General features: G+C 39.8%; 1 protein-coding gene across 2 annotated transcripts in view; it reads left to right on the plus strand.

Annotated features, from left to right (window-relative positions):
• The first annotated feature begins 1,085 nt into the window (after positions 1-1,085).
• kcnq3 (potassium voltage-gated channel, KQT-like subfamily, member 3) overlaps positions 1,086-17,003 on the plus strand; it is a 130,429-nt gene continuing 114,511 nt past the window's right edge. For both annotated transcript variants that reach the window (XM_008293160.1, XM_008293161.1), the window contains exon 1: positions 1,086-1,402. In XM_008293160.1, coding sequence (XP_008291382.1) covers positions 1,086-1,402 — 317 coding nt within the window. The remainder of the gene's footprint in view (positions 1,403-17,003) is intronic.

Consider the following 17,003-nt stretch of genomic DNA (forward strand, 5'->3'; position numbering starts at 1 on the left):
TATGTGTCCCTTTCATTGTTTTTTTGTGCCTCTTTTGTGTTTTTTCATCATCTTGTAGTCTGGTGTGTTTAAGCTGTATCTTTTTGTGTTGTTGTTTGTGCACAACATTGTTTATGTGTGCTCACAAAACAAACAAACAAACATGCCTCCACACTCATACATCAGCATTAGTGCGCATGACTGTGCACATTCAACCCACAGCTGTCTGTTTACACGCGTATTTTCCTCCCGAGCGCGTCAAGGTGTGAGCTCTGCTTCTGCGCATGCATGTGTGAGTGTGCGCGCACGTCGCGGCTGCGTTGCTGCTGATGAAAGCCTGCTGGTCTCTGCGCTGCTGCTCCTCCGCTTCACTTCCACTATCGACCTCCTCCACGCAGCATCTCCTCCGTCTCCACCCTCCGCCTCCTCCGCCGCCTCAGCGCCGCTTCCTCTGCAGGTGGATGGAGGCTGGAAGCCCCGGAGAGACGCGCCATGTCCGGGATGCGCTGCTGGTGGGTGTCGGTGCGGCCGCTCGGAGCTGTTGTTGTGTTTCCTCCCATAGGTGTCTGTTTTATGTGCTGTGTGTCTGTGTGTGTCTCTGTGTGTGGGGATGCAGCTGCTCTTTGTCTATCCGCTGTGTGTGTCTGTGTTTTTATTTATTTATTTATTTATTTTTTAAAGAATTGTTGCTTGATTTTTAATCCGCTGTCATCAGGTGTGTTCGCGCCTCTGGAAGCGTAAAATCTCCAGAATCTTGTTAGAATCTCGTCAGATTTGAGGAGTGAAGCGGCTCCGTGATGCGCAGAGCGAGTTTCTGCTACTTTGTGTTGCTCTCAGCTGCTGTATTGTGTCTCCGTGGTTCTGGTCTGATCGAGCCGCTGATTCTGGAGCGGTTTTTACGCACGATGTGTCTGATGGAGCTGCAGCAGATGCCGATGGTTTCCACTCATGTAACGCTGCTCTGTGTCTCCTTCTCCCCCCTCAGACTGCTCAGACCCTCCCTTCGTGCCGGGATCCTTAAATGACCCGCGGCTGAGCTCTGGGTGTCTCCGGATCCAGCGCCCGGATCATGGCATGCTGCCCCCGCCGGGCATCCAGCACTGACCATGGGGCTCCGGTCCAGGACCGTCGCTAGCGGCTCGGAGGAGCAGAAGAAGTCCTCCTCGGGCGCTCCTCCCGGGGACTTATTGGACCAAGGCACCGGGGGAGCGGACAAGGATGGCGCCCTGCTGCTGGTGTCTTCGGGCCGGGACGACTACAAGCGGGGCTCTCAGGGCATCGGCATCGGGCTGCTGGCCAAGACCCCCCTGAGCTACACCCGGCCGGCCAAGAGGAATAACATCCGCAAGAGGAGGATCCAGAACCTGATCTACGACGCGCTGGAGAGGCCGAGAGGATGGGCGCTGCTCTACCACGCGTTCGTGTGAGTATCTGAGTGATGGATGGAGCTGCTGGAGGTTCAGGAGCCGCCGAGCTCCGGAGCTTCACTAATGAAGCTCAGTAACTTAATATTGCTGCTGGAAATGAATCGTTTCTGCAGCTCTTTGCTCTCTGAGGCTTCAGCTGGTTCATTGTTCTGCTTCTGGAACTTTGCAGCCACTTGAACCTCCAAAGTTACATAAGTGAAGCTGCAGCAGATGGCTGCTGGTGTGATCACATATTAGTGCTCAAGTGTGTTACCAAACTGTGCTCAGTGTGGCCGTTTTTAGCGCCCACTTGGATTTTTACTGGAGATTTAGTTGGTTTATATGAGTTTGGCTGCAGTAGGGTCACTGTGTTGGTGATTTAAAGGTTAAAAGAAGTCAGTTAAGCTGAATGTGGTTGTGAAAGCTGAAGCATCTATTCATCGTTTTCTCTCTGAAACAACAGCAAATATCGAAAAATGTCAAACACTGGACTTGTTCCAATGATTTTGCATCTCTGTGATTCATTTTGTGTGGGTTTTGTGTCATTTTGTGGTTGTTTTTGTCTTTTTGGTGGATGTGTAGTTGCTGTCAGACTGATGTTTTTGACATCTTGGATTCTTACTGGAGTTTAAGTTAATTTTTGTGTGTTGGCTGCAATCAGGTCACATTTTTGGAGATTTGGACTTTAAAAGAATCCAGAAAAGTACATTTGAGGTGAATTTGGTTGTTGTGTTGTAAAACCAAAGCATCAGTTTATTATTTTGCCTTTAAAATAACAGAATGCCAAAAAGGTGATTTGTTGTAATGATTTTGCTTGTAGTCAGTGATATCATTGGCTGATTGTAGCTGCCAGTCGGTTTGTCACTGGAGTTTTAGTGAATTGTTTGTGTTGGGCAGCAGTCAGGTCACAGTTTTGGTGATTATATGGTTAAAAGAAGCCAAAAAATCTGAACTGATTTTGGTTGTTCTGTTGTAAAAACTGAAGCATCTGTTGGTTATTTTCTCTCTTTAACATAAAAAATAGTAAAAATGTCAAAAAACCGTATTTATTTAAATGATTTTGCTCATTAGTTTGCATCTTTTTGCTTCACTTTGTTGTTGTTTTTTGTCTTTAGTGCGTGGCTTTTGTCTCTTTCATGTGTAGTTGTCATCGGTCATTTTTAGCTCCAAGTTGGATTTTTACTGCACTTTTAGTTGTTGCAATCGGGTCACATATAGAGTTGAAATAAGTCAATCAAGCCAGCGTGTGTTGAATTTGGTTGCTCTGTGATAAAACTCATTGATTATTTTGCCTTTAAAACAACCAAAAAGTGTCAAATAAGTGATTTGTTTCAATGATTTTGTTCCTCGTTTTGCATCTCTTTCGTCAATTTGCGTCTTGTTGCCTCAATCTGTTGGTCATTTTTGGTCTCTTCGGTGGATTGTAGTCGTAGTCAGAGAGATATTTTTGTCTGTTTTAGCTCCCAGTTACATTCTTACTAGATGTTATGTATTTTTTGTGTGTTGGCTGCAGTCAGGACACAGGTTTGGTCTTCAAAAGAAGCCAGAACAGTAACAAAGCTCAAATGAATGATTTGTTTCATCTGATGTAACAAAAAGCCAAAACATACCCACACTGGAGATGAGAAAATGTGAACCAGCAAGTGATGAATCAGCTGTAATTGTATAAAAATGGATTTATTTAGATTTCATAAATGAAACTAGAATAACACGATCTGTTTGGCTCAGCTGTCCAACGTCTTCTGGGCCAAAGTTGAGCTGAGATAGTTTCACTTTTAGCTCAACCAGAAGAAATTACTGAGACAACCAGTAAAGCAGGAAGCTTCTAAATAACTAACCAGCTCCTCATCTGAGTCCAGACTGTGTTCAGGCTGAATGACTGAGTTTATGAGCTGCAAAATCCAAAAGAAGTCATCGCCTGCAGTCAGAAGCAATGTTGACGAGCAGCTCTGAAGAGTTCAGATGAAGCTTCGAGCGTCTTTTTATCTGTCAGGTGTTTTTAATTCTGCAAAAATCCGGTAATGAATCACACAGCAGCTAAATCACCTCCGTGTCTGTTAATCAGCATCAATCAGTCTCCTCCATCCTGATCACACCGCTTCCTTTGACTTCCTGCTTCTCTGATCTGTTGACTTTTGCCACTCAGCGTTTGTTTGGATTCATTCTCAGCTCCGGTTTCAGAAACGCTGCGTTTTTTTTTTGGGTTTGTTTTGTTTTCCAGAGTGACAATCGACACCAGCGAGCAGGGGAAAAAAAAAAGCTATTTGTTTGTTTGGTTGTTTGTTTCTGCTGAACGTCTCAGAATTCACTGTTGTTCCAAACAGCTGCCAGACATCAGCCGCTGCTTCCTGGTTCCACGTCCAGCTGATGTTCGCTCACAACTGAGAAATCTGTGAATAAATTAAATGGTTTTTCATTTGTTCTCTCAGCTGCTGGATTTCTTCAAAAATATTTCTGCACTCAGTTGACATTTTAGCCTTCAGTGATCACATCTGATCCTGTAGAGCTCGTTGTTTATGTCCGTATATCTGCTGCTGCTCTGGATGCAGCTTCATTAAAAGGCTCAAAGATTTAGTTTCTAAAACTCCTAGTTATTGTCTCTCACTGCTGTTATCGGTGAAAAACTCAAAGATGTCTAATTTTCTATCATATATGTCAAAAATCACCACATTTGGTTGTTAAAAGAACAACTTCTTTGCATATTTGCTCAGATAATGCAAACTTTCTGCTGCCTATCTGGGTTGCTTTAGTTAATATTCATGAGTAATTGTTGGTAATGAGAAATAGTAGCAAATAACTGTGCTTCATTTTGTCACCACTGGTTTTCTGTCGTACTTTGAACAGTCTCAAGGAGAAAAAGGTATTACAGCTGATATTATTTGGTATTAAAAGTGGTTTAGGAGTCTGGAAATTATCTTGTAGAAGTCCTGTTTTCTCGTTCATTGTTGGATATTAACAAATAATCGTACTTTTTCTTGTCAGAAATGGTTTTCTGTTGTACTTGGTATACAGAATCTGTCGTCCAAATTTTTGTTAGAAATGTGATACAATAGCAAACAACGGAGTTTTACTTCGTCCCTACTGGTTTTCCATCATACTTTGGACAGTATAAGACAGAAAAATGTGTTTAATCTGATAATATTTGGTATTAGAAGTGGTTTAAAACTCTGTAATAGAACTAATTAAGCACCTGTGATCTGAATTATTGTTGGAAATGTGATATCATAGCAAATAATTATGTTTCATTTTGTCCCTACTGATTTTTTGTTGAACAGTATAAGAGAGAAAAAGATATTTAATTTGACAATATTTGGTATTAAAAGTGGTTTAAAAGTCTGCAACTGAACCTAAAGAATTAATTATTTGAATTATTGTTGGGAATTATAGGAAAAATAGGAAATAATTGAGCTTTACTTTGTTCCTACTGGGAGGAGAACGAGTTGTAAAGTTTAGACATCTCTTGATTATTTTGCCTTTAAAGCAACAGCAAATATTAAAAAACTTGTCACATTAGTGATTTTTCTCTCCTTGTTTTGCATCTCTTTTGGCAGTTTGTGTCTTTTTGCTTCACTGTGTTGTTGTTTTTCTCTTTGGAGGATTTGTTCTGATAGTTTTGACAGTTTTTAGCTCCAAGTTAGATTTTTCTGGAGTTTTAGTTGATTTTTGTGTATACATACTTTAAAAGTCTCAATCGTCGTTCGAAACATGTTATAATGGCAAATAACTGTGCTTTACTTCGTCCCTACCGGTCGTACTTTGGACCTTTTGAGAGACAAACAGTTGTTTAATTGGATGTTATTTGGTATTAAAAGTGGTTTAGAAGTGTGTTTTTGAACTTTACAGACCATGTTGGTGCAGTTTTCTGCGTCTTCCACTTGGTTTCAGCAGAATCCTCCCTCCTGACTCAACAGTTTATTTCTCGGAGGGAAACACTCGAGGATGCTGAGTCACGGCGTCTCGACTGGCAGCAGCATGTTTTCTCTGTAGCACAACATATGCAGCTTCCAATATGGCCGCTCCATATGGGCTGCTGGTAAACGCTCGCAGCCGAGATCACACGAAGAGCCGTGGAAGCTTCAGGAAGTCACCTCAGACGTGGTGTTGGGTGTAAAATCAGAGAATGAATCAGAAAATCAGAAATCCACGTCACGTTTCGTATGACGTCATCAGGTGACATCGGCGCTGGGGTCACCTGAGGTCGAACTGAACGAGGGCAGTTTGGTCAACGAGTTAATCCACTAATATTCACTCAATTCAAACCAAATGTTTGTTGTGGGTAGAAACAGCTTAGTTTGGTCGTATCAAAATGTAATTTACATCAAAACCTGACTGCCACAGGTCTTCATGAAATTAGCTTTGAGCTGGATAATCCACTTTTTAGGACATTTCAACAGTATTTCTTCTCAGGAAAGATCGTTTTGATTTCTTTGAAACTTTTTCAAGGAAAAATCTTCTTATCCAAATAATTCAAAAACTATCAAAAATAAGCAGCCAATAATCAGACGTTTTTTTTTTTTTTACTTCGTTCTGATTTCTGTCATTCAGACTGTGTGATGCTGCACGGAACACATTTCTGAGATAAACTGCAGCAATAACGAACCCACAGTGAGTACAAATGAGACAGAAGCAGAGCTCTCCATCACTGCTTTAAACATTATTTACAAGCTTTACATTAAAGCATCCACATATTACCTAATTATTCAGATTAAATGTGTCACAGAGCAGCTGCAGCTTTAACCCCACCTTCAGCTCTTCTGCGGTTCGAGTGCTTTGCTTAAGGATCACTCACTTCTGTTCACCCACAGATTATGATAAACAGGCAGCACTTCAATGTGACGCTTGTATAGGAAGGAAAAGCAAGTGGGACGTGGATTAAAGGGCAGAAACAGATGATAAAGGAACCTGATCGGTGAGGAGGTGGAGACAGCGGTTCGTCGTCGGTATAAAGTGCAACACAGCGTCTACCTGCTGCGTTTGAACCAACAACAAGTGAGGCTGGGAATGACTGACGAGTTAGAAATGAAAATAATTAACAAAATGAGCACATTTTCCATTCTGCTCCAAATATCAGTCTGACGTTGCTCCTGACAGGCTGGCAGTTGGAAAAATAACCCAGATAATTGAATTTAAGCTGACAGTCCTTTTCCTCCCAGAGGGATTTGGTTATCAGCCGGGTGACGTTGGTTCACTCTGGTCCTGGAGGAGTTCAGGAGCTCCGACGGCCCCAGAGGACGATTCAGAGGGTCTCGAGGATAAAATGAGACGGGGTTTAATTTCAGTGAAGCGAAAAGAGGTTTGACAGGGATTTATTATATGTAAAACAGCAAGAAAGAAGCACAGAGCTGAAACTAATGCAGGCAAATCGAAGAAACCACCACAGAGTTATGGAACTACAATTAAAACAGCTAGTTATTGGCAGTAAATGAAATGACAGCTCCAGTTAAGTTTACAGGTGTAGCATCACCGTGGCTGTTTTTCTTTTGTAAATCTACTGATGTTTAATGTTATTTTCCAGTGTTGGTTCTGTAATCCTAAATGTCCAGCACATTACTTAAATAACAGGAGTTATAATATGTTTATCTGTAATAAACAGAAATATCAAATAGAGGTTTTGAACATTTGGGATCGTCTCCATCCATCCATCCATCATCTATACACCGCTTAATCCTCACTAGGGTCACGGGGGGGCTGGAGTCTATCCCAGCTGACTCAGGGTGAAGGCAGGAGACACCCTGGACAGGTCGCCAGTCTATCACAGGGCTACACTTAGAGACAGACAACCAAGCACACTCACATTCACACCTATGGACAATTTAGAATCACCAATTAACCTCAACATGTTTTTGGAACTTGTGGGAGGAAGTCGGAGAACCCGGAGAGAACCCACGCTGCACGGGGAGAACATGCAAACTCCACGCAGAAAGAACCCAGGTGTCCTCACCGGGACACGAACCGACGACCTTCTTGCTGCGAGGCAACGGTGCTAACCACCAGTCCACCTTGCAGCCTGGATATTCAGATTGTCTCAAAATCATTCTGGTCTGGAAAAACTTCAAACCAAGGTTTGGAAACGGTCTGAAACTAAGTTAAAATTTATCCTGAAACCAGTTTGAAATAACGTTCAAAGCCAACTCTGAAGCAAATCTGAAACCAATGAAAAACCAGTTTAAAACCAGTTTAAAAGTTCAATATCAGACTAAAATGTAATCCAATATAACGACCAAAACCAGTCTGAAAAAAGGTCAGAAAGTAAGCCTGAAACCAGTTTGAAATGAAGTTTGAAACCACTTTAAAACCGGTCAAAACAATGTATCTGAATTAAAGCTGTAAACTGCTCTGAAGTCAATGTACACCCAGTCTAGATCCAAGTATTAAACCAGACTAAACTCTGAAACCAGATGGAAACCAGCCAAAACTCATTTAAAGTTAGTTTGAAACAATTCTGAAACCAGTTTGAAACCAAGTCTGAAACTAGTCTAAACCCAGTCTAAAACAAGTTCTAAACAATGTCTAAAAACAGTTTAAAACCAGTCAGAAACTACGGCCAAATGAAATTCAAAATCAGACAAAAACAAAGACTTAAACCAATCAAATAAAAGTTATAAACAACATCTTAAACCAGTCTGAAACCAGTCTAAACACAGTCTGACACAAAGTCTTGAACCAGTTTGCAACCAATGAAAACCCAGTTTGAAAAACAGTCTGAAACCAAGATCAGCACAGGGACTAAACCAGTCCAAAAACAGGTCAATAACTAAGACCTAAGCCAGTCTAAACCCAGTCTAAACCCAGTCTAAACCCAGTCTAAACCCAGTCTAAAACAAGTCTAAAGAAGTCTAAACAAGTCTAAACCCAACCTGACACAAAGTCTTGAAGCAGTTTGCAACCAATGAAAACCCAGTCTGAAAAACAGCTGGAAGCCAAGTTTAAAGCAGAGACCAAAACGCTGAAGACCTAAACCAGTTTAAATCCAGTCTAAATCAGTCTAAATCCAGTCTTAATACAGTCCACAACATGGACTTAAACTTTCTCAATACTTTAAGAAACTTTGCAGGCGTATTTAAGAGACCTGAAGCTGCTTCCTCAAACAAATATTGATCTGATTTCGTGACATTTTTGTCTTTAGTGCAGTTTGATGAATAAAACCTGATCAAGTATCTAAAACTTTATCACAGTCCTGAGTTTAAGAGGAACTTTCAGTTTAAGGGGAAGTTTCAGTCCTCATTACCCGTCACCTGACTTTGGATGTGTCTCCACGGTTACGATACTGTGAGGGAATGTCAGCTATTGAACTGCAGCCTCCATCCCTGAGGTACTTTGGTACCAGAACTCTGGTTTCCATGACAACGGAGTGAAACGTGATCCCGGGTGGAGGCTGGGAGTCGAGCAGAGCCGGAGGGAAACCAGAGATGTTGGACATCAGCAGATTCGGTGGCAGATCGGTGCTGATCTTTAACCTCGTCCTGGCAAACAGACAAGCTGACAGCAGCGCTGCCTCCCAGAATGCACTGCTGCTCAGCCCTCATGTGGAGCTCGGCCTTTGCTTCAGCATGTTGATGCTGTTTCTGCACTGTCAAAAAAACTATTCCATAAAAAACAGAAAGTCTGGCAGCAAGAAAGCCAGAAAAAAAAAGAGTGGAATATTGCATTAAAAAATAATTTGGCTGATTTCTATGCAGGAGAAATTGTGCAAATTATTGAACTGCTAATTGTAAAAATGCCGATTTTAATCTGTAAATTAGGTCAGTTTTGGCCTTTTTTAAAAAAGTTAACATGTAAAATAATACTTTTCTGTGTGACTTTATTTGTAATTAAACACAAATCTATATAAAAAAAAAAAAACAGTTTAAAAATTAGGCACCATTTTTAAAATCCTTAATATACAAAATTATACACCATAAATACATGGAGTTATTTTTGCTGATTTATATCTAGTAAAAATAATGTAATTTTATGGTCACACACTGCAAAACAACAAATTACTCCGTATAATAACAAATATTGGTAGACATTATTTTTGCCGCCCTTTTTTTATTAAATTTTTTTTACAGTCAACATGCAAATAAATATATTTTTCTGACATTTTACAGGATGTTCTATTTATCTGTAGTTTAAAAAAACATTATTTACCTTTTGTCTTTATTATATATTGTCACATAACATTTATTATACATAAACTTTCTTAGACACTGATGCAGAAACATAGCAAGAAAACGTTTATCTGTTTTTTAAAATTTTATTTTACTAAAAAATGCCCAAATCCACTGGTTCTGTCTCATTTAATGTAAGGATCATTGCAACATCAATATCATCCACATTGGACTTTCAAGCCTTCAATTTTACTTATTTTATTTGCCATAAAAAATACAAGAAAGTCATTTAAATTGATTGAAATTGTGAGTGTAGCTTCATTTTTAATCTTGGAGTTGGACACAAAAGATGAAAGCTAAGTTTCAACCACACAGATAAAGTCTTAAAAGCAGGATTCTTTGTCTGAATAGTTGAATATATTGATATATTATAATAATATAATGTTTCAGATTTTCTTCTTTCTCAGCAGAAACTCATTTAAAATCTCTGATTGGTGTCAAAGTGAAACAGACGGAAACTAAAAAAAACCTGCTTCATCAGTCTGTGACTTTGCTGAAGCAGCAGAAAGTTATTTTCAGCCTCGTATGAGTAAAACCACCTGAAACCTCAGACGATGACAGTCTGAGATGAAAGTCACATCTGTCTGCAGCTGCTTCTCACCTTCAGCTCATGTCGACATGTTTCCTCCACATGATGAGAAGCTGTCACATGTCCATGCTTCGTCTTTGTTTTTCAGTAGTTTGTCGCTGCATGCAGGTCGTGAATGTAAAGAATCAGTAAAGTCGGTTTTCGTGTGAAGAAACGAGCTGCAGCTCATCGTCGGTCTGGGATGAAACTCTGGACTCACTTTTATCAGCCTCCTGTTTTGGCTGCTGCTCTGTTTTCCCCGGCGGACTGAACGCTGAAGTTTCGGGTCGTAAAAGGTGAAACTTCTGTAAAGAACCTCATCAGGGAGTCGAGTTTATTTCTACAACTGCAGACAACACGAGACATTTGGCTTTAAAGGTCTAAACCTTTGAGGTTCACAGTAAAGGCTGTGAAACTCTGAGATACCGTCATGTTTTTTTGGTTTATTTCTTATTGTTCAGCTGCGTTTATGTCATCTGACCTGTGAGTTTCTTTTACTTTACAAATAAAACAGAGTCCACATGAACAGAGGTAAAGGAGGCATCAAGGACACAGGATACTTACAACACCTGATTATATCCAGTAGACTTGTGTCCATGCAGAGTTATAAAATACATTCAGTTCTCAAAAATGTGACCATAAATGGAATCAAAACCAGGATTTAATTCCATGAAAGTTGTGCAGAACTTTCTATTACTCTGTAGATCAAGTACATGTCGTTCTGCAATTATTCACACTTTTATTTGACCCTCAGTGGAACTTTTTACAGTTTTAGGTTTTTGCTCGTTTGATCCCAGAATCGCAGAAAAAGCTGCTTTTTCCTCCTGAACACACATTTCTGTTGAGTTCCATTTGAAGGCTGAGCTGTGATTGTTAAAGGACCTTGGTGACTTCTGTTTCCTGCTCTGCTGGAAGGTCTGAGTGAAATAAATGTCCTGCGGTTGAACTCAGGTAACCTCACTTCCTGTGTGTGATGCTTCAGAGTAAAAGCATCCGTCACTTACAGACCTGCAGGATTGATTGATCCGATGACTTCGTCCTGGAAAGAAAGATTTGTGCTGATATTTTGATGCACATTGACGGAGCCGCATGGAAAATAGTTTTCAAATAAAACATACAGTATAAAGTCCTTGTTTTTACTCCAGTATTTTACAGATTTATCATCTTGCAGTCTTGCGAGAAAGCTCAGATTTATTGTAGAGTTTATTTCAGTGATGGTCTGTTGGCTGCTTCTGCCTCAAGGCCTCAAGTCATTCAGTCTTTCTGGGATTTTACACTTAAAATGTGACACAGAAAGAAATGATCGACTATTGCAGTTATTATTTTTATTATAGTCACTTTTCTCTGAGGTTTAAGCATCTAAACTATCTGGTTAGAGTTAGGAAAGATCCTGGTTTAGGTTAAAATACAGTCGTGACTCGATAATCTGACCCTTAACAATCCTAAAACTTTGCTATCTGACAGGTTTTTAGGAAAATCGAACGGAACCCATAAAAAACAGCCTTAACATACCGACAGCCTTGGATTCCGACTCCAACATGACATTTTATGTCACATATACGGATAACGGATATTATCTGACTGAACAATCTGACAGATTGGCTTCGTTCAGACTGCAGGACTTAATGCTCAATTCAGATTTCTTTGCGAGTTTGTTCACATTTTAAATGCGACTTGTATGTGATCTGCTGTGTGAACTTAAGACGACCTAAAAGTGTCCCGCATGCGCAGAAGAGGACACGACGACATCACGTGCGTACTCAGTGTTTGCGGAAGTGAACACGGATGGTAAGGGTGAAGCGTATCTTGCCCGCCACTCCCCCGTCGTCGTCGCCACCGATGGTGGAAACAGAACTGTGATCGCTAACTAAACTGGCATCAGCAGCCAAATACTGCCTGTGTGTTCCGGCCACTTCCACTCTGGGGGCGCACTCTGATGGCATGGAAATGTCCGGAATGTGCCCAAGCACACCGGTCAATTAGACATGAAATCCAGCTATGAGTAGTGTTCTAACAATACACTGGTTATTATAACAACTATAAACAATAAATATTTACAACAAATGACCCTTCCAGCATCAAGCCTTCCTTGTATCGACCTCCGTCTTGACAATCCGACAGTCTTGCTATCCGTCGTAAAAGAAGGTTTCACATTTAGAGTCGGATTATCGAGTCATGACTGTAGCCTCTTATTACCTCTGCAACGAGCTTCTCCTCCATTTTCTCAGTTGTTCGGTTGAGATCTTATTAAAATCTCTTATTTACTCAAATGTAAGACTTAAACAGGTTGTTTTAACCTCCTTAATCAACCGACCTCTTGTTTTTCTGCCTCTGAACAGAGAATCTGCACGTCTAAAAAAGTCCTAAAACTCCTTCATTTTATTTTATTTTTTAAAATTAGTGAATCACTTCTGTAATTTTTCTGTCGACCTGTAGGAAGAACATCAGCTGAAAATACAAAATTGTACAGAAAACAACTTCTTCCACTCCTTTTGTCTTTATAGAAAATTGGTTTACTGACATGTTTTCTTCAAGGTCGATACTGATATTAATTATTTGTAATCATTAGATGGATTAGTGATATATAGAACCAGTAATGTACATTTCATTCACATTTTTACAGGGTTTTAACCGTAGCTCTCTGCTGATTAACTGTTTTCAGTCGTTTATTTCTGCGGTTTTCAGCTGCGGTTTGCTTTGTTAATTCTGTTAATCCTCATAATTAACAGAACATCATGATATCAGCCTTATTGTGTGTCATCGATTCAAGATTCAGTGTTTATTCGTCACATGCGCTACAGTTTGTGCAGTAAAATGCAAAGTGACTGTTGTCAAAGCTGCGCAGTAAGAATAAGACATTATTTAAAGAACAATTATTTAAAAAAGAGAAAATTAGAAAAAGGTCACAACATCATAAATGACTTGAAGGTTTCAACAGATAAATTCTTTGCACTTTAAGCTGCTTCTTTGTTGGTTTCAGCCTGAATGTGCTGAAAAAGATGAAGAAGGAAACGTTCCTCTGACAACAAACCTCATTAACGTGTTGCTTCATCAACCGGACGTCTGTTCACGGACCTCCTGTTTGTTGTCGACTGTTTCTGTTTAACTGCGAACAGAAACGATTTTTCTGAGGCCGTTTGAGTTCCCTAAAAAGCTTCATCACATCTTCTGGATCTTCTTTTATTTGTTCTCCAATTTTCAGAATCTGCTATTGATCTGGAGACGAAGCCTAAAAGCTTATTTACTGCTCGCTGCTGCGTTTAATGGAGGTATTGAACAAGGAAACATTAGTGTGAAGGATTTGTTCTCCTTCTCAGAGCAAATGTCGAGAGAAAAGGTTTTCAGTTGAAGCCAGACTGCAGCTTTTGTTACAACAGATTGGAACTGAAACAGAACTGAGCTCAACTAAAGGAACAGTGTTTTAAAATAAAGAGATAAAATGGTACAAAACAATCATTGATCTTTTGTATTAATTGCCATAATTAAGTTGTTCAGTAAAAAAAATGTTAAAACTGTGAATGTGAGGTGTTTACTGACAGCTGATAAAGTGGGATATTTCATGATTCAGACCTCGGCCACTTAATTCAGCCTCCTTTATGAATTCTTTTCACCATCGCAGGCTGTTTGTGTTTCCTAATGGACTCTGTGGTTGTGGTCATTTAGCGTTAATGACATTTATCTTCCTCAAACGTTGGACTGGTGGGATTTGTTCTGCAGTGGTTACAGAGATGGAACTTAAAATCACATTAACCAGAAATATCATCGCAGAGTCTCACTAATGTGAGAGATTCCAAAAAGGATCACTTGTTTGCATTGATTATTCTGTAGATTATTTGCTTTATTAACAGATGAATTCATATTTAATGACTACATTTCATTCACACTTGCTTGTTTTGTTTCACTAACAGTCTAAATCACTGAGCTATTCAATGTACTGCAAAAAAAAAAACTGATAAAAGTTACATTTTTAGAGGCTGAAAACTGGGAATTTTCGCTATTGAATCGTAACTGACTGATTGTTATTGAGTGTTGCAGGTGAAGATAGATGTACCTCGATGTGGCTGCAGAAATGTGACTGTAAATCCCTCCTGCTATCCCCCACCTCCATCCACACTATCACCCCAACCAGTCGAGGCAGATGGCCGCCTTCACGGAGCCTGGTTCTGTCGGAGGTTTTTATTTGGTTCCTTCCGACCGCTTGCTCAGATGGAGTCCAAAGGCTACTTTTAATTGTTAGGTTCTCTGGTCTAATTCCTAAGGTCCTCACCTTCTACGTCAAGCATTAGCAGATGATATTTTGTGAGTTGCACTATACAATTGAATTGAACTGAATTAAATTCGGGCTGCAAGGTGGCTCGGTGGTTAGCATCGTTGCCAGTTTGCTTCCCGGTGAGGACACCCGGGATCTTTCTGCGTGGAGTTTGCGTGTTCTTCCCGTGCAGCGTGGGTTCTGTCCGGGTTCTCCAGCTTCCTCCCACACAGTCCAAAAACATGTTGAGGTTAATTGGTGATTCTAGATTGTCCATAGGTGTGAATGTCAGTGTGCTTGGTTGTCTGTCCAGCCCCCGGCGCCCCCAGTGGGGACTGAGCAGTGTATAGATAATGGATGGATGGATGAATTAATTTATTTTGTACGTTTTTGCAAGTTTTTTTTTTTGTGCTTCCTGAAAATGTGGTCTTGAGGTCAAGCACCAAGTTTGGTTTCGATCGATCAAAGTGTTACAAACAGATAACGTCACCTTTTTCTTTTTTTTTTTAAAGCTTTGCTACTGATTTTGATTAATTGTGATGGAGGAGTGCTTTTGAAAAACTAAAATCTACATGATATCTTTTGTTCGGCCCAATTTCAGTGAATATTGGAACAAATCGGTGGCCTTTAGAAAAGCTTTTCAATTCAATAACATTAACATTAGTATGCTTTGAAGTGGCATAAACGCACCTCTAAATTTGACCCAATGGTGGCGCCGCAGTCTTGAAGATGGAGACACCAAAATTACACGTTTTCTTCTTTTGCACGTCCTCCACCTTTGTACCAATTTTTGTGAAAATCAGTTTTGTAGATTTCGCACAATCCTGCTCACAAACTAGCACATTTTTCTGAAAACGTAGCTTCGTCGTTCCCACTGAGCTGCTGCTGAAAGAACCTTAACCATGTGTTTAAAACTCAACTCTACTCACCGGTTTCATGTGAATCTGCTGCTTCCTCATTAAAAAAACAAAAGAATCGGGCTCCTACATGCGTACATTTAATGAGAAATCAGATCTGACTCGTCATTTCCTATTTCTGGTCCACGTTAAATCGTCGCTCTGCTCAGCTGGGACTCGTCTTTAAAGCCTCCTGATGATTAAACAGCACATGACCAGCCGTCAAAAAGCTCTTAGAGCAGCAGAAATACGTCTTTCATGGCCGCGGATCAGGAGGTCTTCAGTGACATAATGAAGCCCGGAGGTGTTTCTGAGACTCTGGAGGAAACGTCAGGGTCGACTTTATGTTCTGATCCCTGCTTTTACTGCAGAAATCCACCATTAATACTGAACAATGTGACTGCAGGAGCTGATGTTTGCTAAAAAAAAAATACTTCTTCTGCTCCAACTAAACAGATTTATCAATAATAAAAAAAAAAGCTAATTTAATAAAGCTCAGATGTAAAAGGAGATTGGTAGTTACTGTAGTTATAACCTGTAATTTAAGAAAATTGGGAAAAACTGTAAAATAATTGGTAAAAAAAATGAAAAATTTGAACCATCTTTGCTGATTTAAATACAGTAGAAATTTTGTAATTTTGTGGTCAAGAATCTGTCTTTTTAAAAATAGTAATTTGCCATTTTACAGCATTTGATGTGACCATTTTTTTTTAGCAGTTTTAGTCTGTTTTTTTTTTTTTACAGTCAACATGTCGTTTAATATCTAGTAAAATCAGAAAAAACATCTGTAGTTCAACAAAACAGAGAAAATCTGTAAAATAAAAGATAAAAATGATTAATAGTTAATAACAGTGGATACTTCAAATTTATTTACAATTAATAACAGTAGATTAAAAAATGTGCAGGTAACATGTGTATCTGCTCGTTTTAGCTCCTAAAAAACATCAGATTTTAACGGTATTTCTAAAAGCAGGACTCTACCTTTAGAAATTGTCTGTGTTTTTATGGTAATGATTGTTTAAAGGCGATTTCGTTTCGACTCCTTGAACCCTCTGATGCTTCGTGTTTGTCCATCAGTGACTCGGCATTCGACTGGTTCTGATCGGTCCGGCTGATTTGCTGTTTCCGTGGCAACACTGCGGGGACTCACTTGGTTAGTCCAGACAGCAGAGATAATGAATCGTCCTGCTGTTATCAGGCTTTAGTTCCTCCTCCTCCAGACGCTTTGGATGTTATGGCGTCCGGACGCTCCAACATCCCTGAAGGCTGTAACAGCTAAAGTTGTGGTTCTTGGGAGGCGAGACGCTGCCGTCTGTCTGTCTGCAGGTTTGAAGCTTCACAATGACTCCCAGCAATTCCTTGTGAAGAGTTTTCTTGGATTTTTCTTTCATGTACTTTGTCAGTATTTTGTAAAAGTTCAAGCTTAAGATGTCATAAAAGGAAGAAAGTAAGACTTAAGTCTGATTTATTTGTAGCGCTTTTTATGCCTCGTCCTATCGGCAGTGCCCTGAGTTCATATATTTTACTCCTAAATGTATTTATCTAGAAACTTTTGCGAGTTTAGGACCAACAGAGATAGTTAACAGAACGAGTTCCTCCTTTAAGCCAATACAATTAAACAGAGCAGGAGTCATAATAAAGCTCTTCCTTCCCCAAAATGATTCATATAATGAAAACAATAATTAAATAAAGTAGTTAAACAAAGATAAGCTGAGTGTTCATAACATACACCTCAGTAAGATGACTAACTCATCT

This window comes from Stegastes partitus, unplaced genomic scaffold, assembly GCF_000690725.1.
Source record: "Stegastes partitus isolate 25-593 unplaced genomic scaffold, Stegastes_partitus-1.0.2 Scaffold861, whole genome shotgun sequence".
NCBI classification, from domain to species: Eukaryota; Metazoa; Chordata; class Actinopteri; family Pomacentridae; genus Stegastes; species Stegastes partitus.